Here is a 17,821-nt window from a genome sequence, read left to right as displayed (position 1 = left end):
TTAATCAGGGTTGCAAAGAAGTATAGCGTTACCTCTGTTACCTCAGAGTGTCTACAACCGGGAGGTTCTTATGTAACAAACCAATTTTCGGCCGCCCTACTAATCCCCCAAAATATACAGAATTTCATGTAGCTCCCTCTGTACATTCTCTATTTAAAACATCATATTGCGAAGTTAAAGCAATTATTACTTTTTTGGGCCAAAAATAATTTTCAGAAATTAATTTGACCTTGGTAAACATTGCCGATTAAAATTGGCATTGTGCACGGCAGTCTTAATGAGGGGCATGCAGGAGTACGATGCACCTACCGTCATTTATTAAGAGGCATAATTACTGTCGGGGACTGGAGTAACATTGCCCACATTGGCGGGGAAGGCCAAAACTGGAGTGAGAACATCAAAATTCACAACATTTTTGCTCATTTCAACTACATGTTGTGCAACAATTTTGTGTAATTTGAAGGTGTTTTACGAGAGAAAACATCTCATGAATTGGGCCCCCATTGTTTAAATTGGTCATGAACCTGCCAACTATTTACATCTATGCACATGCTAGTTCACGTATTTAGAAAGATGAAAATTAAGACGCAGCAGCCAGCAGTTACCATGTAGCCATACAATATTACAATATTGATGCGCGTAAGAAATCATTAGTGAAGTTACAGCCGGTGTACCACTCTGTGTCAAATTGTTTTATTTTCCATATTAAAATTAACAAGTTAGAGAATTTTTTTTTTTTCTAATTACCATTAGTGATGAGCGAACGTGCTCGGAAAAGGTGTTATCTGAGCATGCTCATGTGCTAACCGAGTGTCTTTGTCACGCTCGAAAAATATGTTTGAGTCACTGTGGCTGCATGTCTCATGGCTGTTCCACAGCCGCAACACATGCAGGGATTGTCTAACACCCGCGAGACATGCAGCCGCTATGACTTGAACATATTATTTGAGAACGCCAAAGACACTCGGTTAGCCCCCGAGCATGCTCAGATAACACCTTATCCCAGCACGTTCGCTCATCACTAATTACCATACAATGTTTTTCATTAGTAGCAATTAAAAATTAAAAATAATACACAATCCGTTATAGCTTTAGGTGTAACACACAGCACAGTATTAGGATAGCACAAATTGGGTTTATGTCAATGTACGGTAAGTATATATTTGAAAGATATATACATGGAAATATAATTGCTATTCAGGTGTATTCTGACAAACCATGAGATGTCATGATTAGAAAATTAGTACGTTTATATTAATATTAAGACAATACTATTCCTTCCATGTAAAAACCCCAAAGCTCTAGATCATGCGTAGCCGGCCAATTAAAGGGAATCTGTCACTAGGTTTTTGTTACCTCATCTGAGAGCAGCATAATGTAGGAAAAAAGATCGTGATTTCAAAAATGTATTACTTAGTTTACTGGGTGCAGTAGTTGTGATACAAATCAGAGTTTTTAGATGTAGCAGAGCTCAGAAAGCTAACCCCACCCACAGCACAGCTTTGTGTGCACATTGTCTAGCAACAGTGAGCTGCAGATCAGAGGAAGGAGTGTGGTCGGACCACCTGGCACAAGAAAGCTAGTCAGGCAGCGATAATATCCTGGTGATAAAACATTTATTGTATGGAAACAACAGCACACAGCCTAATAAGTGACATATCCTGAAATCTGTGTCTCAGACCCCACCACATGCTATCCTCAGATTACATAGCAAAAACCTGTTGACAGATTCCCTATAAAGACCAACATATATTTCACGGTTCACTTAAATAAGAGATGGCCACATGGCACAGTTATGAGCCCTCTTAAAAGCTCAAACTGGAATGTAGAGATGGTTAGCCTTTTAGGAGCCAACATGGTGATATAGGAACTTATTGAACTCTTTCTCTATGCCTGGTTGTCTTTCAAGAAGGAGGAGTCCAGAATATATGTAGTCCTTGCAGAGCCTCACACTTATGAAGGGACAGCTTGGTGACATCAAGGTCAGGACTGTGAGATCAGTCCAGGAGGAGGTAATACAAGGAGGCTGGGCCAAGAAGTGTGGATCAGACTATATCTACAGTCAGGAAGGTCTTCTACCAACAAGACCCTGCTATCCTCCTCGAGATGCACCAGAGACCAGTAAGACACTTCTAAACTGGAGGATTCTGGACTGTGTTATTGGAACAGCGTAGACTTCAGACAGATAGGTATCCCCCTGTGGAGACCCCCAGAGTGTGTGGGGTGGGCAGACAATGTTTGGGGATATTACCCAGTCCCTCGTCAGTCCCGAGTGTCTGTAACCAGCGCTATGTGCAAGCCAAATTACGTATAACCTGAGCAGCGGACAATTACTGCTAACATATACAAATTGTTTTACAAGTTAAGGCCAAATTCACACGTCAGAGTTCTGCATCAGTCTTTGTAAGGCTACTTTCACACTAGCGTCGGCGTCGGGCCGACGTATCCTGTGACAACGCAGCACAACGGGGGCAGCGGATGCATTATTACAATGCATCCGCTGCCCCATTGTGAGTTGCGGGGAGGAGCGGGCGGAGTTCCGGCCACGCATGCGCGGTCAGAAATGGCGGACACGACGCACAAAAAAACGTTACATGTAACTTTTTTTGTTCCGACGGTCCGCCACAACACGACGCAACCGTCACACGACGGTTGCGACGTGTGGCAATGCGTCGCTAATGTTAGTCTATGGGGAAAAAACGCATCCTGCAGCCAACTTTGCAGGATGCGTTTTTTCACCAAAACGACGCATTGTGACGTGCGTCGTACGACGCTAGTGTGAAAGTAGCCTAAGTGAAGAGCAGGCATGTTAGACACAGAGGAGCTGAAAATCTTACCATTAGGCCTCTATTTGGTCTGTGTGTCAGTTTTTACCATCAGTGTTTTCTCATGAAAAATAAAATAAACTGCCACGCTTATCCTGACCACTGCAATGTTAAAAACGGACAGCATACACATTGCACATGGATGGCAATATGTAAGAGTCAGTGATTTTTCATGTACCCATAGATTTTTATGGGTAATTTTGATCTATTCCCCAGCCTCTCCCCTGTGTCAAGCCCTTCACTGGCTTCCTATCGCCCAGAGACTCCAGTTCAAAACCCTCACACTGACATACAAAGCCATCCACAACCTGTTTCCTCCATACATCTGTGACATGGTCTCCCGGTGCCTACCTACACGCGACCTCCGATCCTCCCAAGACCTCCTTCTCTACTCCCCTCTCATCTCTTCTTCCCATAACCGCATCCAAGACTTCTCCCGTGCTTCCCCCATACTCTGGAACTCTCTACCCCAACACATCAGACTCGCGCCTACCATAGAAACCTTCAAAAAGAACCTGAAGACTCATCTCTTCCGACAAGCCTACAGCCTGCAGTGATCCTCAACCTACTGAACAGCCGCACCACCAGCTCTACCCTCTCCTAGTGTATCCTCAACCACCCCCTGCAGACTGTGAGCCCTCGCGGGCAGGGTCCGCCCTCCTTATGTACCCGTGTGCCTTGTTATCTGCTCATGTTTAATGTATTTGTCTATATTTGCCCCGTATTCACATGTAAAGCGCCATGGAATAAATGGCGCTATAAAAATGTATAATAATAATAATAATCTATGACTCTACAGGTTAGAATAGATAGATATGTGTTCTGTCCATCATATGTATGTGAAAACGAGTGTCTGAATGAGGCCGTATAGTTTCTGCTGGATTTTTCAGTCCTGGTTTTAGCTTACAAATACTGATACAAAATACTGATGGAAATACACTGCTGTGTGGAAAAGCCGAAGTCTGAGAAGGGGTGCATTTCTTTCCGCTACACTTTTTCTCATTGTAGGTTTTACCACTAATTTGGACTTAGAAAAAATGCCATCGAACACTGACACCTGACTCGGGCTAGGGTCTTGCACATGCATAATGGTAAATTTCTGCTGGGGATTTGGTCACAAATCTGCAAAAAAAAAAAATCAGGTGCAGATTTGACCCTACTCAATTAAAGAATGTTCACACAACGCATTTTTCAGGCAGATTTCTCCTGAAAAAGGACTCCCGTTACGTTCGAAAGACTGAGCTATGTATTTTTCTGTAAAACCAACTTGCTGTGTATATCTTCAGGCTTTGGAGCATCTTAACAGCCTCAGGCTTCACAAAATCGCAAGCAGTTATAATAAAAATGACCTGAGCATATTCCAAGTCTTTTCTACTCGGGAAAACCCTCTGAGGTTTACAATACAGGTCAACGGGAGTGCTCAAAAGGTGCCCGGACATCTTTATTTGAGCACTTTCACGGTGTTTTTGTTTTAGACGCCACTAGAATTTAATTGTTGAATGGAGAGAAAAAAAAAATGACAAAAGAATAGTCAAAAATTGGTCAAAAATGGCAAAGCACTCAGGAAATGACCAAAAAGATTTAAAAAAAAAAAAAAGACACTTTAGGATGAAAAACACTAACGTGCCCTGGAGAGTGTTCCTCTTGGAAAACTTGGTACCCAAAAAAGAGCATTACGTAGGGTAAATTCTGTGGCAAAACTCCAAACAAAAATCAACATGCTACAAATTTGAAAATCCTCAGCATATTGTCATTTTCATGTAGACTTTTTCCACTATGCGAATGGCGTCTCAAAAACCACATTTATCTGCTTATTAGAGTATATGTTTGAAGATTTATGGTGCAGAACCCAAACCGCCAATCTGCAGCAATGGCGTGAACATAGAGTAATCTGTGTGAACATCTACATATAAACCACTGTTGCCTCCTTGGCCCTGTGACTCTTCTCATTGTGCAAATATCATGCTTGAATCACACTGCAGAGTCAGAATAACCAAGGGAATGTTGGTGTCAATGAAAGGCAATGCCATAGCGGGCACAAGACACTATAGAGCAGCAGTGGCATGGCAGAACAGGCTTGGTGGATTCCAGTCTTGTCAATGCGGTCTGCTGGGAATGATTCCAGTTATAATGTCTTCACATTGTTAAGGACCAAACTAAACTATTAAGAACAATGATATTCTACTGCAACATCTGTGGCGTACTTCAATGTTTAGCGTCAATTATTCACCCGGCATAAACTGCACAACTAATGAACCACGTATTACTTTACACGTTCTATGTTCAATAACAGTCAGAATCTCTTTGCGTTCAGCAAATTGCTGAAATGTTCAATACTCTTCACACTTTGTCATTTTCTTCCCAATCTGCAGATTTCACTAAATAAAGGGCAGATGGATATCAGGATTTCAAATGTTGCAATCTAATGTGACATTATGAAGAAAGTAGCCAACTATTGGCAATGATTAAAACACAGCTAAAAGCCTCGCTGATGCATTATTTGTGTGTTCCCTTTTTCATATAATTTTGTTTTTCTTTTTACCCAAAACAACAACACGCTGACCCATGGGTTTTACCACAAAGACATTGTAGGAATTCCACTCTTTGGCAGCAGCTGAGGTAATCACAGGTAGCAAAGTTCTTAGTGAAAAACAGGATGATTTACTAAAGTTCATAAATCTTCAGAGAAACAAATGGAAAACAGAGAACAGCCTTTCCGTTCCAGCATAAAAGGACATGAGCAACAAAAGAAAACCAAATGGCTTGCTCAGCATACACAAGTGATCAGTTTCTGTCAGACTACCACCTCTACTCCCAGACACTGAATGAGGCAACTGAATTGCCTAAATAGCCTGTTCCCGGTCCTGAAACTGGAGATAAGGGAACAGCCAGTCCCACCCAGCTTTTTGGCCTTTCCTAAAACCAGGACCCAAAGTCCGGACCCACTATACAACACATATAAGCACTACATGTGTTAGAGCCTGCTTTTCCGCATCCTACATCACTTAGACATGGCACCTCTGTGACACATACCCCCCCATCCAGGACCCGTCAAACTGCCACCTTACAACATATATCACGTATTTACCAGGATAGGCAATACGCTTCTCCTCACTGTGTTCTCCACCACTATCACTCCCACAGTTTACTAGAATGAGGGTCAAAGCCCCATTTCTGAAGGATGCATCTCTACATTAAGGAACACTTGAATGAAGTAGCAGGCATCGTGTGCCCTGCAGCTCTTGTTGTCTATTGCACTGACAAAGACAGCAGAGTACGGCCCTTAGCAATTTCTGTCAGCCCCATTGACATTGAATGGATCATCAGCGTGTACTCTCAACCACCACTTTGTTTCCAAAATTTATCAGTATGGTCGCGCAGTGATGAGAAATGGGGCTTAAGATTCCCCGTTGTAATTGGTAGGGGCCTCCGTGGTAATAGGGGATAAATATGAGAATATGGGATAAATCTGAATTGTGGAACAACCCCTTTAAATGCAGGCACAAAGTACAAACAGAAAAGAATAAAAAACTATTATAATTTGCAATTGACCATAAACATGGAGATTGTATGAGTCAGCCCCTGCACTTCCATACGTGTATTCACTTCTTGTGGCCCCATATCAGGCCGCTGCTGGTGGTCTATTTTCACAGAGAAAGAAAAACATGAATTTTTCTGGAAGAAGAGATTTGATCGCAGATATAAAGGTATCATTTTAATCAGCTTCCTATGCCCTACATGCCCATATATACTTAAAGGGGGTTATCCCTTGAGAAAAGTTCATTTTCAACTTGATTTGAATCAATACATCTTGGAATATTAATAAGTTCTACAATTGGATGTGTTTATAAAAAAATGTTCCTGTGCTGAAATCTTATAAATGTTCCCCTGCTGTGTACTGGTGTAATGGCCGTGTCTGACCGTACAGGACCATAGTCCGATCATATCACAGCTCCTGGGCGGGGGAGGAAGCAAAAGAGGATACAGACAGGACAACACAGGATCACAGCTTGATCTTTTTGGGAGGTATTGCATTTCTCTGCCTATTTTTAAGAAATGTTTTACCTCAAACAATTATTTATGATCCCATTCTGTCCTGTCTGTATACTCTTTTGCTTCCTCCCCAGGAGCTGTGATATGATCACACCATGTTCCTGTACGGTCAGACACGGCCATTACACAGTACACAGCAGGGGCACATTTATAAGATTATCTCAGCACAGGAACATTAAAAAAAAAAAACAACACATCCAATTGTGGACATTATTATAAGATCTATTGATTAAAATGAACTTTGTTCGCGGCACATCACCTTTAAAAGGGGTGATCCTACTGACAGATTCCCTTTAAAACAAAAGCTACCATGCAAAAAACAGATTGTGTTGTGCAAGCTTTATTCGAACTTCTGATAAGTCTCGCTTGCGATTCATATTGCCTATCTGTGACCACATTTGAGCACAATGCAGTAGTAGTACTAGGGCTACATTCCCACAATGAGAATTCACTGACAATTTGATGTTGTATATTTTCTGCAGCACTTCTGCACCTTTTAGGTAAATTCGGTTACATGCCGTTTTTACAACGGAGTGCGTTTTTTACACTTGTTTTTATAGTGTTTTTACGTTGTGTTATTTTGGCATGTCATTTTTTAAATTAAGCTGCTTAGTTTTTGACACTTTCTGGCATTGGCTTTAACAAAACTTTATTGATACAATGTTGTACGGATTACATATGTCATTAATGCATTTCCAGTGTTAAAACGCACTAAAAATGAATATACCGGTAATTTTTTTTACATGCAGAATTACCGCAACTAAAACAATTCTAATGGGAAAAACTGAACATAAAAATCAGCCTAACTGTCAGAGAAATTGACATGTTGTGGAATTAAAACACAAACCACAGGTCAGATTATGCCAAAGTAAAAAAAACCCACAGTGGGCAGGAGATTTCGATAAATCCCATCCATTTTGAACTGTAAGACGCTGCATTTGTGACAACAGAAATATGCAGCATCAAACGCTCACCAAAAACTCATCATGGGCACAAATTATTTTTGAGAATCTAAGACTTACTGTCCAATTTGCTGTAGCATAATATTAGTCTTAGCTAAAAGTTTAGACTAAAAAATAGTTATGTAAGTCTGAGTAGAAAAATCACACAACGACATCATGCCAATACAAATAGACTAGCATAATAAAAGTAGAAGAACAAGCTGTAAAAAAAAGAGCTAATCACACATTCAACACAAGCAAACTATCAGAAACTGCACCAGATTTTGTCAGACAAAATGAAGAAAGCGTCTTTACCTTCCTATCCTCTACTTTAAGGATAGAGCAATCTCCCGGAGTATAATCCCAAATCTTTTTTGGAGGCTGATGGAAAGCAGAGGAGGAAATAAGGGAATGGAAAAAAAAGAAAGAGACAAGATATCAAAAGAAGTATGGCTTTAAAAAGTAACACACAGGTCGAGGCATCTGCATGAAGAGGAGAATACGGAGAAGGAAACAAGCGAAAGCATGTCCCATACCAAACTGGGGGGGTCTAAGCAGCCATGCAGAAAGTCGGAAGAGATTAGGTTAGTTGGAGAGGCTTGCAGTTCAGTCCTTGAGGAAGAGCCTCAACATGCTGGGGCAAGACCCTGTGTGAGCACAGGTGAACACACGCTCTGTGGATTTTCACCTGCAGTCAAGAAGGAGAACTCAAGTTTGGTCACCTAGTGACCATGAAGAACTTAACTCCTTTGGGTCAATAGAGGGCAGAAGCTTGGTAAGGACGGAAATTGCTAACAGTTTAGGTGTTTGAAGGCCTCAAGTACCTACCACATTTACAAATGGCTGAAATTCCATGATGGCAATGTAGGACAACGAGACACAAGTTCAGCCACAAAGTTTATGAAATGTGTACAGTCGGTACAAAGTTACCGTTTAGTAAGAATGATCATGCAGAGCAGCAGCTGCCTGTCTTAGTAGCACTTGTGTCTGTGACCAGTTCTTATAGAAAATTAATAACCCGGAAACCTAATAATTAAATGAGTATTGGGCCGCATCATTACTACCGGTCCATCCACATTGTTATAGCAGAGCAATACATGACTCGGACATTGGCAATTCAGGTATGAATGCAGTTTACCCATATATCGAAAATGAACCATATAAAACTTGCAGAGATCCAAAAACCTGAAATGTAGGAATTGCTTAGCAATTACCCTAGTCATGTCTTAAAGTCATAGGCAGTGCAGTGGCTCAGTGGTTAGCACTGTTGCTTTGCAGTGTCGGGGACTGGGGTCCTGGGTTCCAATCCCACCAAGAACAACATTTGCAAGGCGTTTGCCTGTTCTTCTTGTGTTTGTATGGGTGTTATTGGGTCTCTTCCTACACTCCAAAAACATAACGGTAGGGAATTTAGATTGTGAGCCAGAATAGGGACGGTGATGGTTATGATGAAGTCTGTAAAGTGCTGTGGAATTAATGGCGCTATACAAATGAAAAAAAAAAAAGACTTTTTAATGAGGCAAGACATTAACGCTCTTCTTCCATTTCTAGGTAGCTATCCTGCAAGTTTGAGATGCAGTTTTTGTACTTTTGGAGGAGAGCAAATTTACACTATATACTTTCTTCATGGCCTACAAAAATGTAGCTCCACTGATTTAAAAGAAAAAAAAGGAAACAATAATTGTTTTCCAGATAAAAAAAAATCACTGGTCACAACCAAACATCCATATCTCATGTTCCTGATGCCACCCTGAGATATGTCTGACCATATAATAATGATGTCCTACCCACAGCCTAGGTCATCAATATCACATAAGGGGAGGTATGATGACTACATCTGAAGTCACCACTGTAGATAAATTGTTAAGAGAATAAAAGCTGATCTGCAGATCTGGGCAGCAGCCACTAAACATAGAACGGAGCTGCGCTGTTCCACTCCAGATATAATAGGAGCTGATCTGTGGGGGTTCCGGGTCTCAGACCATAACCGATCTGATATTAATGACCTATCCTGAAGATATGTCATCAATATTATATAATATATGCCTGGGTAACCCATTTAATATTGATATATTCTACTCATGAATAGTGGTAAAGCCTTCAAATAACTACACAAAGCAGAATTCTTTGGAGTACTATGGGGGATGATGATTTGTACTCATACAATGTTGTTTCGTGTTTTCACACAAGGTGGCACACAGTGCAGCAATGGTTAATCGTTAAACTAAATTTAAAGGGGTTGGGAATTTATTCTGACATTTGGCATCTGAGAGGGTTTTCCTTTTGCCATTCTCCCCAATATTGGCTTAACTCTGTGTTCTTTTCCCCTCTCCTGCCTATGTTACTATGCTACTATGTAAATGTATAACCTATGTAAATGTATAAAGTTGTAACATTTGCACAATGACAAAGATGCCCTAACATATTTTGCACAGTGTTTTAAGTGTTCCCAAGAAAATGTGTCTCAACCGTTTTAATTTCATTTCCCACAACCAACAGTTTTCTACAGCCCAAATAGGAAATTACTACATGATAAAACAACGTCATTAGGAGCTAATCATGCACCGCTAGACTATTTCTTACAGAAAAAATCCTAAAACTAAGGCTGTGTTCACACGTTGGGGTATGTTGTCTGTGTGATGTCATCTTATTTCACTAAAAGAACACAGACATAATATTCTAAGGGACTATTCTAATGTCAGTATTTATATCCAATGCTCCACGTGAAGAAAATTGGACACATCCTCCGCTGCTCTGTTTTGCAGAATGGATACGGAAACAAACCAGATCGTTAACTGATGACATCTGCATGCTGTCTGTTTTTCACTGACTGGTTACACGGTCACAGGAAGCAAAAATGGATGAAAAACAGTCAAACTTTTGCCAATGTGAAAAAAAATGACTAAAGTCTACTGGTGATGCCCCTTTATGAATAATGATGACAGTAAAGGTTAGGACAAGAAGTGAACATGTCTCCGGAGATAAAAGGTAGGTCCTTGTCATGGGCTTTGGTTATGTATAATGGTATGTGCACACATTGCAGATTTTTGTGCGGATTTCTTCCTTTTTTTACCCCTGCAGATTTCTATTGTGGAATGGGTGCAGAAACGCAGCAGATCTGCAAAAAGAATTGACATGGTCCTTTTTTGAATCTGCTGTGTTTTCCGTGCAGATTTTTCTGCACCATTAGCACAGCATTTCTTTTGCCATTGATTTACATTGTACTGTAAATCACTTGCGGATCTGCAGAGTTTCTGCGTGGAAAAAAAAGCTGCAGATCTGCAGGAAATCTGCAACGTGTGCACATACCCTAACTGTTGTATTGTTGCATCATGTATATGACAGCTCTAGTGGAGCGTAGTAAAGGTGACTGTTCAAGTGGAATATATTGTATATAAATCTTCTCTAGGGCTATGATGTATCCTACTATTTGGTGTAGCACAGTGTATACTACTGATCTGGGGGAACACAATACATACTACTGATCGGGGGGGCACAATATATACTACTGATCAGGGGGAGCACGATATATACTACTGATCTATGGGAGCACGATATATACTACTGATCTATGGGAGCACGATGTATACTACTGATCTGGGGGAACACAATATATACTACTGATCTGGGGGAACACAATACATACTACTGATCGGGGGAACATGATGTATACTACTGATCTATGGGAGCACGATATATACTACTGATCAGGGGGAGCACAATGTATACTACTGATCTGGGGGAACACAATACATACTACTGATCGGGGGGGCACAATATATACTACTGATCAGGGGGAGCACGATATATACTACTGATCTATGGGAGCACGATATATACTACTGATCTATGGGAGCACGATGTATACTACTGATCTGGGGAACATGATGTATACTACTGATCTATGGGAGCACGATATATACTACTGATCTATGGGAGCACGATGTATACTACTGATCTGGGGGAACACAATACATACTACTGATCTGGGGGAACACAATACATACTACTGATCTGGGGGAACACAATACATACTACTGATCTGGGGGAACACAATACATACTACTGATCTGGGGAACATGATGTATACTACTGATCTATGGGAGCACGATATATACTACTGATCTATGGGAGCACGATGTATACTACTGATCTGGGGGAACACAATATATACTACTGATCAGGGGGGGCACAATATATACTACTGATCAGGGGGAGCACGATATATACTACTGATCTATGGGAGCACGATATATACTACTGATCTATGGGAGCACGATGTATACTACTGATCTGGGGGAACACAATATATACTACAATATATACTACTGATCAGGGGGGCACAATATATACTACTGATCTGGGGGAACACAATACATACTACTGATCAGGGGGGGCACAATGTATACTACTGATCAGGGGGAGCACGATGTATACTACTGATCTATGGGAGCACGATATATACTACTGATCTATGGGAGCACAATATATACTACTGATCTATGGGAGCACGATGTATACTACTGATCAGGGGGGCACAATATATACTACTGATCTATGGGAGCACGATGTATACTACTGATCAGGGGGGGCACAATATATACTACTGATCAGGGGGAGCACGATGTATACTACTGATCTATGGGAGCACGATATATACTACTGATCTATGGGAGCACGATATATACTACTGATCTATGGGAGCACGATATATACTACTGATCTGGGGAAACACAATATATACTACTGATCAGGGGGGGCACAATATATACTACTGATCAGGGGGAGCACGATGTATACTACTGATCTATGGGAGCACGATATATACTACTGATCTATGGGAGCACAATGTATACTACTGATCTGGGGGAACACAATATATACTACTGATCGGGGGGGCACAATATATACTACTGATCAGGGGGGGGCACAATATATACTACTGATCAGGGGGGGCACAATATATACTACTGATCAGGGGGAGCACAATATATACTACTGATCTATGGGAGCACGATGTATACTACTGATCTGGGGGAACACAATACATACTACTGATCTGGGGAACATGATGTATACTACTGATCAGGGGGAGCACAATATATACTACTGATCTATGGGAGCACGATGTATACTACTGATCTGGGGGAACACAATACATACTACTGATCTGGGGGAACACAATACATACTACTGATCTGGGGAACATGATGTATACTACTGATCAGGGGGAGCACAATATATACTACTGATCTATGGGAGCATGATGTATACTACTGATCTATGGGAGTATGATATATTACTGATCTGGGGGAGCACGATGTATACTACGGTCATAGGGGATTGGGAAGATGATGTATACGATTGTTCTAGTAGGACACGGTGTATATGACTGTTCTAGTGGAGTATTGTGTATACAATTGTTCTAATATATAAGACTTATGACAGCTTTAGCACAAATATAAAGATGTCCCATACAAGTAAATGAAGGTGTCACGGGAACAAGCTTCGGCTAAACCATCACACAACACTTGAGTATTTCTGAGGTCACAATTTCACAGCATTTTCCATGCTCCAACCATTCATCTATAATAAAAGCAGTCAAACCTTTTTTTCCATGGAAAAGTCAGCCATGAGGTGGAGAAAAAGTAGTGTAGAATATCTAATAGTACTGGTATAATAGAGAGATGTTGACACAGTCATCAGATTTGCACAAATGGGGTCCAGATAAATAGACCTCAACGTTTACTTCTCCTCATACGAATGAACATTGCCCATACACTGCATTTAGTGATCTTTCCTGACTCCCCAATATACAGAATCGCTCAGTTTGGCTGCGTTCATGTGTTTTTCATGTGTGGAGAGAAGAAAGCAGATCCCAGACACCTTGGGCCAGACACCATCTATCAGAGGAACAAAAGGATCAGGCTTTGAAGTCAAACTGTCCGATCCTTCTCTCGCTGACGTCACTTGTATAGGAGACTTGTAGCTGTAAATTTACCTTCAATAATAGAGTCTTAATAAAACCTCTAAGTGGAATCTATCCAGACATTGTTTCCTGACTTTTCTATAAATATCAAAATGTGATCTCTAGGCTCCAGTGGAATCGGTATACAAGCACTGGCTGTGACCATAAATCAGATAACTGCTGGACAATAATGTAATTTGAAATCATAATCATTGAGGCAGCCGGAAAAAGGAAATCACAATAAATGGACACCAGGAACAGTGTGGGCTGGAGAATGGAATGACAACAAACAGGGTTACATACATAAATACAACAAGAGCCGGAGAAACAACACGCCGAGCGGCACTATCCTCGATGGCTTAAAACATCTGACAGGCTGTGTCAACAGATCCGACAAATAGAAGCACAACTCCAACGAATCCTGACTTCGGGTGCTCCTCAGAAAAAACAGTGTTCAATACGATCCAATACAAGAAATGAGGGCACTCACCAGTCTTCACCGTGATTCGTACTTTATTAATAGATACAACTTGTTAAAAATCCATGGCCGGAGTTGAATGAGCCGTAGCTCGTGTGAGCAGGGGGGGTCAGGACGACGATCGTTTCGCGCTGTGCTTGCGCTTCAACAGGTCCCATGACGATCGTTTCGCGCTGTGCTTGCGCTTCAACAGGTCCCATGACCTGTTGAAGCGCAAGCACAGCGCGAAACGATTGTCGTCCTGACCCCCCCTGCTCACACGAGCTACGGCTCATTCAACTCCGGCCATGGATTTTTAACAAGTTGTATCTATTAATAAAGTACGAATCACGGTGAAGACTGGTGAGTGCCCTCATTTCTTGTATTGGAGGGTTACATACATAGTTACATAGGTTGAAAAAAAAAGACTTTGGTCCATCACGTTCAGCCTTACTCCACCAATTATACACTTTTTGTACACTTTCTGGGTGGCAGAACACTTACTATATGTTAGCACAACATGTAGAACTCACAGTGGTTGTAATGAACAATTATCTTTTAGAAAATTATATCGAGAACCTAAGATGTGCTTCGGAATACGCTGTGCCAGGAGCAAGAAAAGGACATTTGTTCCACCCACAGCAAAGGAAAAATACAAAAAAACCACACAGCTTGGCTTCTGTTATTTTATTTGCAGCTATAACAAAGCACATTGTTACTGATAATAGATCTAGCCTACTTACCGGTTTCCCAAATTCCAATTCCGAAAAGAATTTATACCAAGGTTCATTCTTTAAATCTATCTCGTCTGGACTTTTATCCCGAGTCTACAGAGGTCATGACAGGGGAATGGAAGGAAGAAGGAGAAGAAGATTATGAAAAAGAAGAAGGAAAAGGGACTGTTAGAGATGCAGAATGTCCCAGCACGCCTTCCCACTGCCAGGACTGGAAATGAAGAGAAGATTTATTATCTGTTACGGCGGATAGAACGGCATATTACATCCTGCATCTTTAACAGAACATGGATATGCAAGAACCAGAACGCCCAGCACAGTCAGGCAGTCGGATGAAATAAAAAGACAGAAAATACAAGAGACATTTCAGTAAGACACCAAAATACAATGAATATAGTGACAGCTTGAACAAAATAGAAAAATCACACAAAAGGAGCAAAGCAGACAACACTGAACAGAGTGTTAAAGGTGTATGGATTGTTTCATTCTATTCTTAACCCTTAAATACATCGCATATCTACGTTTCCCATAGGTGCAAATATGTACCTTGTATAACTAGGTCTTCACTTACATAAATGTAGTAGTATTCGACTTAATATAGCCCAATGCAGTGTGGAAAGAGAAGTCCCTTTTTGGAGCTAAATTCAAGGCAGGGACGGCGTTAGGGGCAGGTAAACTAGGCATTTGCCTAGGGCCCCCACTCCACCAGGGGCCCCCAGCCAGTGGCATGCTTGCTAATAGCGGCACATCACGCAGTTACTATGGGGGCCTATGAGTCAGGGGGTCCGGCGCCAGCATAGATGACGATACAATTGAAATCAATGGTGGAGGAGAAAGCGCCAGGCTACGCTCTCTCTCCCATCATTCTCCCCTCTGCTTCTGGCCTGATAATGTCCCTTCTTTGCGAGCCATGCTGTGCTGACAAGTGGAGATGCTGAGAAAACTCGCTGCGTAGACAGGAGCTGTGGGGGAATGGGGAGAGGTGACTATTGTATTTATTTATTTTTAAATCTGTGAGTATGTGGTGACCATAATATGGGAAGAATATATAGGACTGCACTATGCTCCATGGGGCTGAGCTATACTCTGTGTACTATATGGGTGCTGCATTATCCTGTATGGAGGACTATGGGGAATGCATTATACTATATCAGTGTTTCCCAAAATCCAGTCCTCAAGGACCCCATGGGTCATGTTCTCAGGATTTCCTTAGTATTGCACAGGTGGTGGAAGTTTCATCAAGTCCTCAGGAATTCTCTCACCTGTGCAACACTATGGAAATCCTGAAAACATGAACTGTGGGGTCCGTGAGGACTGGAGTTTGGGAAACACTGAACTATATGAAGGACTATGGAGTGCATTATATTATGGGGAGTGCATTGTACTATATGGAGAACTATAGGGGTGCATTCTACAATATGGAGGACTATGAGGAGTGCATTATACTATATGGAGGACTATGTGGTGCATTATACTGTATGGAGGGCTATGGGATGCATCATACTATATTGAGGACTATAGGGAGTGTATTATACCATATAGAGGGCTCTGTGGAGTTTATTTTGCTATATGGATGACTACAGAGAACTTTATACTATGTGGAGGACTATGGGGCACATTATATTATATGGTTGACTATGGGGTGGGCATTATACTATATGGATTACTATGGGGTGGGCATTATACTATATGGATGACTATGAGGGTGGGCATTATACTATATGAATGACTATGAGGGTGGGCATTATACTATATGGATGACTATGAGGGTGGGCATTAAACTATCTGGAGAACCATGGGGAACATTAAACTAAATGAGCAAAATGTTGCCTATTCATCGAGTGATTGGTTTTTCTGTGCAGGAACAGAAATCCTTGTTCTCAGCAGCACATCGCTGGTGAAAGCTGCAGATATCCTGCTGATAACATGATACTGTATGGGCACAGATTGATCTTCTATTGATCGTTCTGTGCCCATCAGTCTTCTTCAGCCGGTGTAAAAAGGCAGGGAAACAAGCGTCGAACAACTTGATCATGCTTGTTTAACGGTCTGAACTCAGCGCATGTAAATACAACCAAAATGTTTCTCTGTGATGGTGCAATATGTTACCATATGGGGCTCCACTTTATACTTTGGCCCACAGCCCCACTTTGTCTAAAATCGGCCCTGATTCTGGTGCCCATGAACCTTTCAAAGCTCATTTGGTTGACAGCTAGTCTTCTCAACCTCCTTATACACATGCATGCATGCTCAGTTCAGCCAAGCTCTTATGTGTTCTCAGTGGGGAGAAATTAATTAGTAACTGTCAGACAGCAGGAGATAGGGGCTGAAACATGGATTTCAGAGATATGTCACTTATTAGTCTGTGTGCTGTTGTTTATTTATAATTAAGGTTTTAATCACCAAGAAACTAAAGCTCACTTGACTGCTAGACCAACCTTGCCCGCGCTTCTGATTAGCAGCTTACTGTCCATAGACAATGTACACAGAGAGCCTGGTGTAGGCGGGGTTAGCTTTCTCAGCTCTGCTTCATGAAACTCCCAGTGTATCCCAACAGCTGCACCCAGTAAACTAAGAATGAGGGTCTCCGTTCCTATATTAAGTTGTTCTCACATAAGTTAGCAAACTCCTGGTGACAGATTCCCTTTAAGAAGAAAAGGATCAGCATTGAAACTCAACATGCCTGATCCTTCTTTAAGTACAGACAGCACATATTGGAGTCCCCCATCTTCAGACACACATAGGATCCTCAGACAGTCTGGCCTTAATCAGTGGCTTCATCCAACTTTGCTCTAAAGCGTATGGATACCTTATAAATAACTCCATCATAAAGCAATGTACTG

General features: G+C 41.4%; 1 protein-coding gene across 2 annotated transcripts in view; it reads right to left on the bottom strand.

The window, feature by feature from the left end:
• Positions 1-17,821, bottom strand: part of LOC138665682 (sorbin and SH3 domain-containing protein 1-like) — a 532,199-nt gene that overhangs the window by 66,893 nt on the left and 447,485 nt on the right. Inside the window, exons 20-21 of one of the 2 annotated variants that reach the window (XM_069753392.1) lie at positions 14,988-15,071; positions 8,135-8,200 (exon numbers count right to left, since the gene is read on the bottom strand). The exons of the other annotated variant lie outside the window; for it this stretch is intronic. Coding sequence (XP_069609493.1) covers positions 8,135-8,200; positions 14,988-15,071 — 150 coding nt within the window. The remainder of the gene's footprint in view (positions 1-8,134; positions 8,201-14,987; positions 15,072-17,821) is intronic. 2 annotated transcript variants of the gene reach the window in all.

The sequence above is a fragment of the Ranitomeya imitator genome, chromosome 2 (assembly GCF_032444005.1).
Source record: "Ranitomeya imitator isolate aRanImi1 chromosome 2, aRanImi1.pri, whole genome shotgun sequence".
Lineage (NCBI taxonomy): Eukaryota > Metazoa > Chordata > Amphibia > Anura > Dendrobatidae > Ranitomeya > Ranitomeya imitator.
The sequence above is the reverse complement of the archived record's forward strand: the minus strand, read 5'-3'. Positions and strand labels throughout refer to the sequence as shown.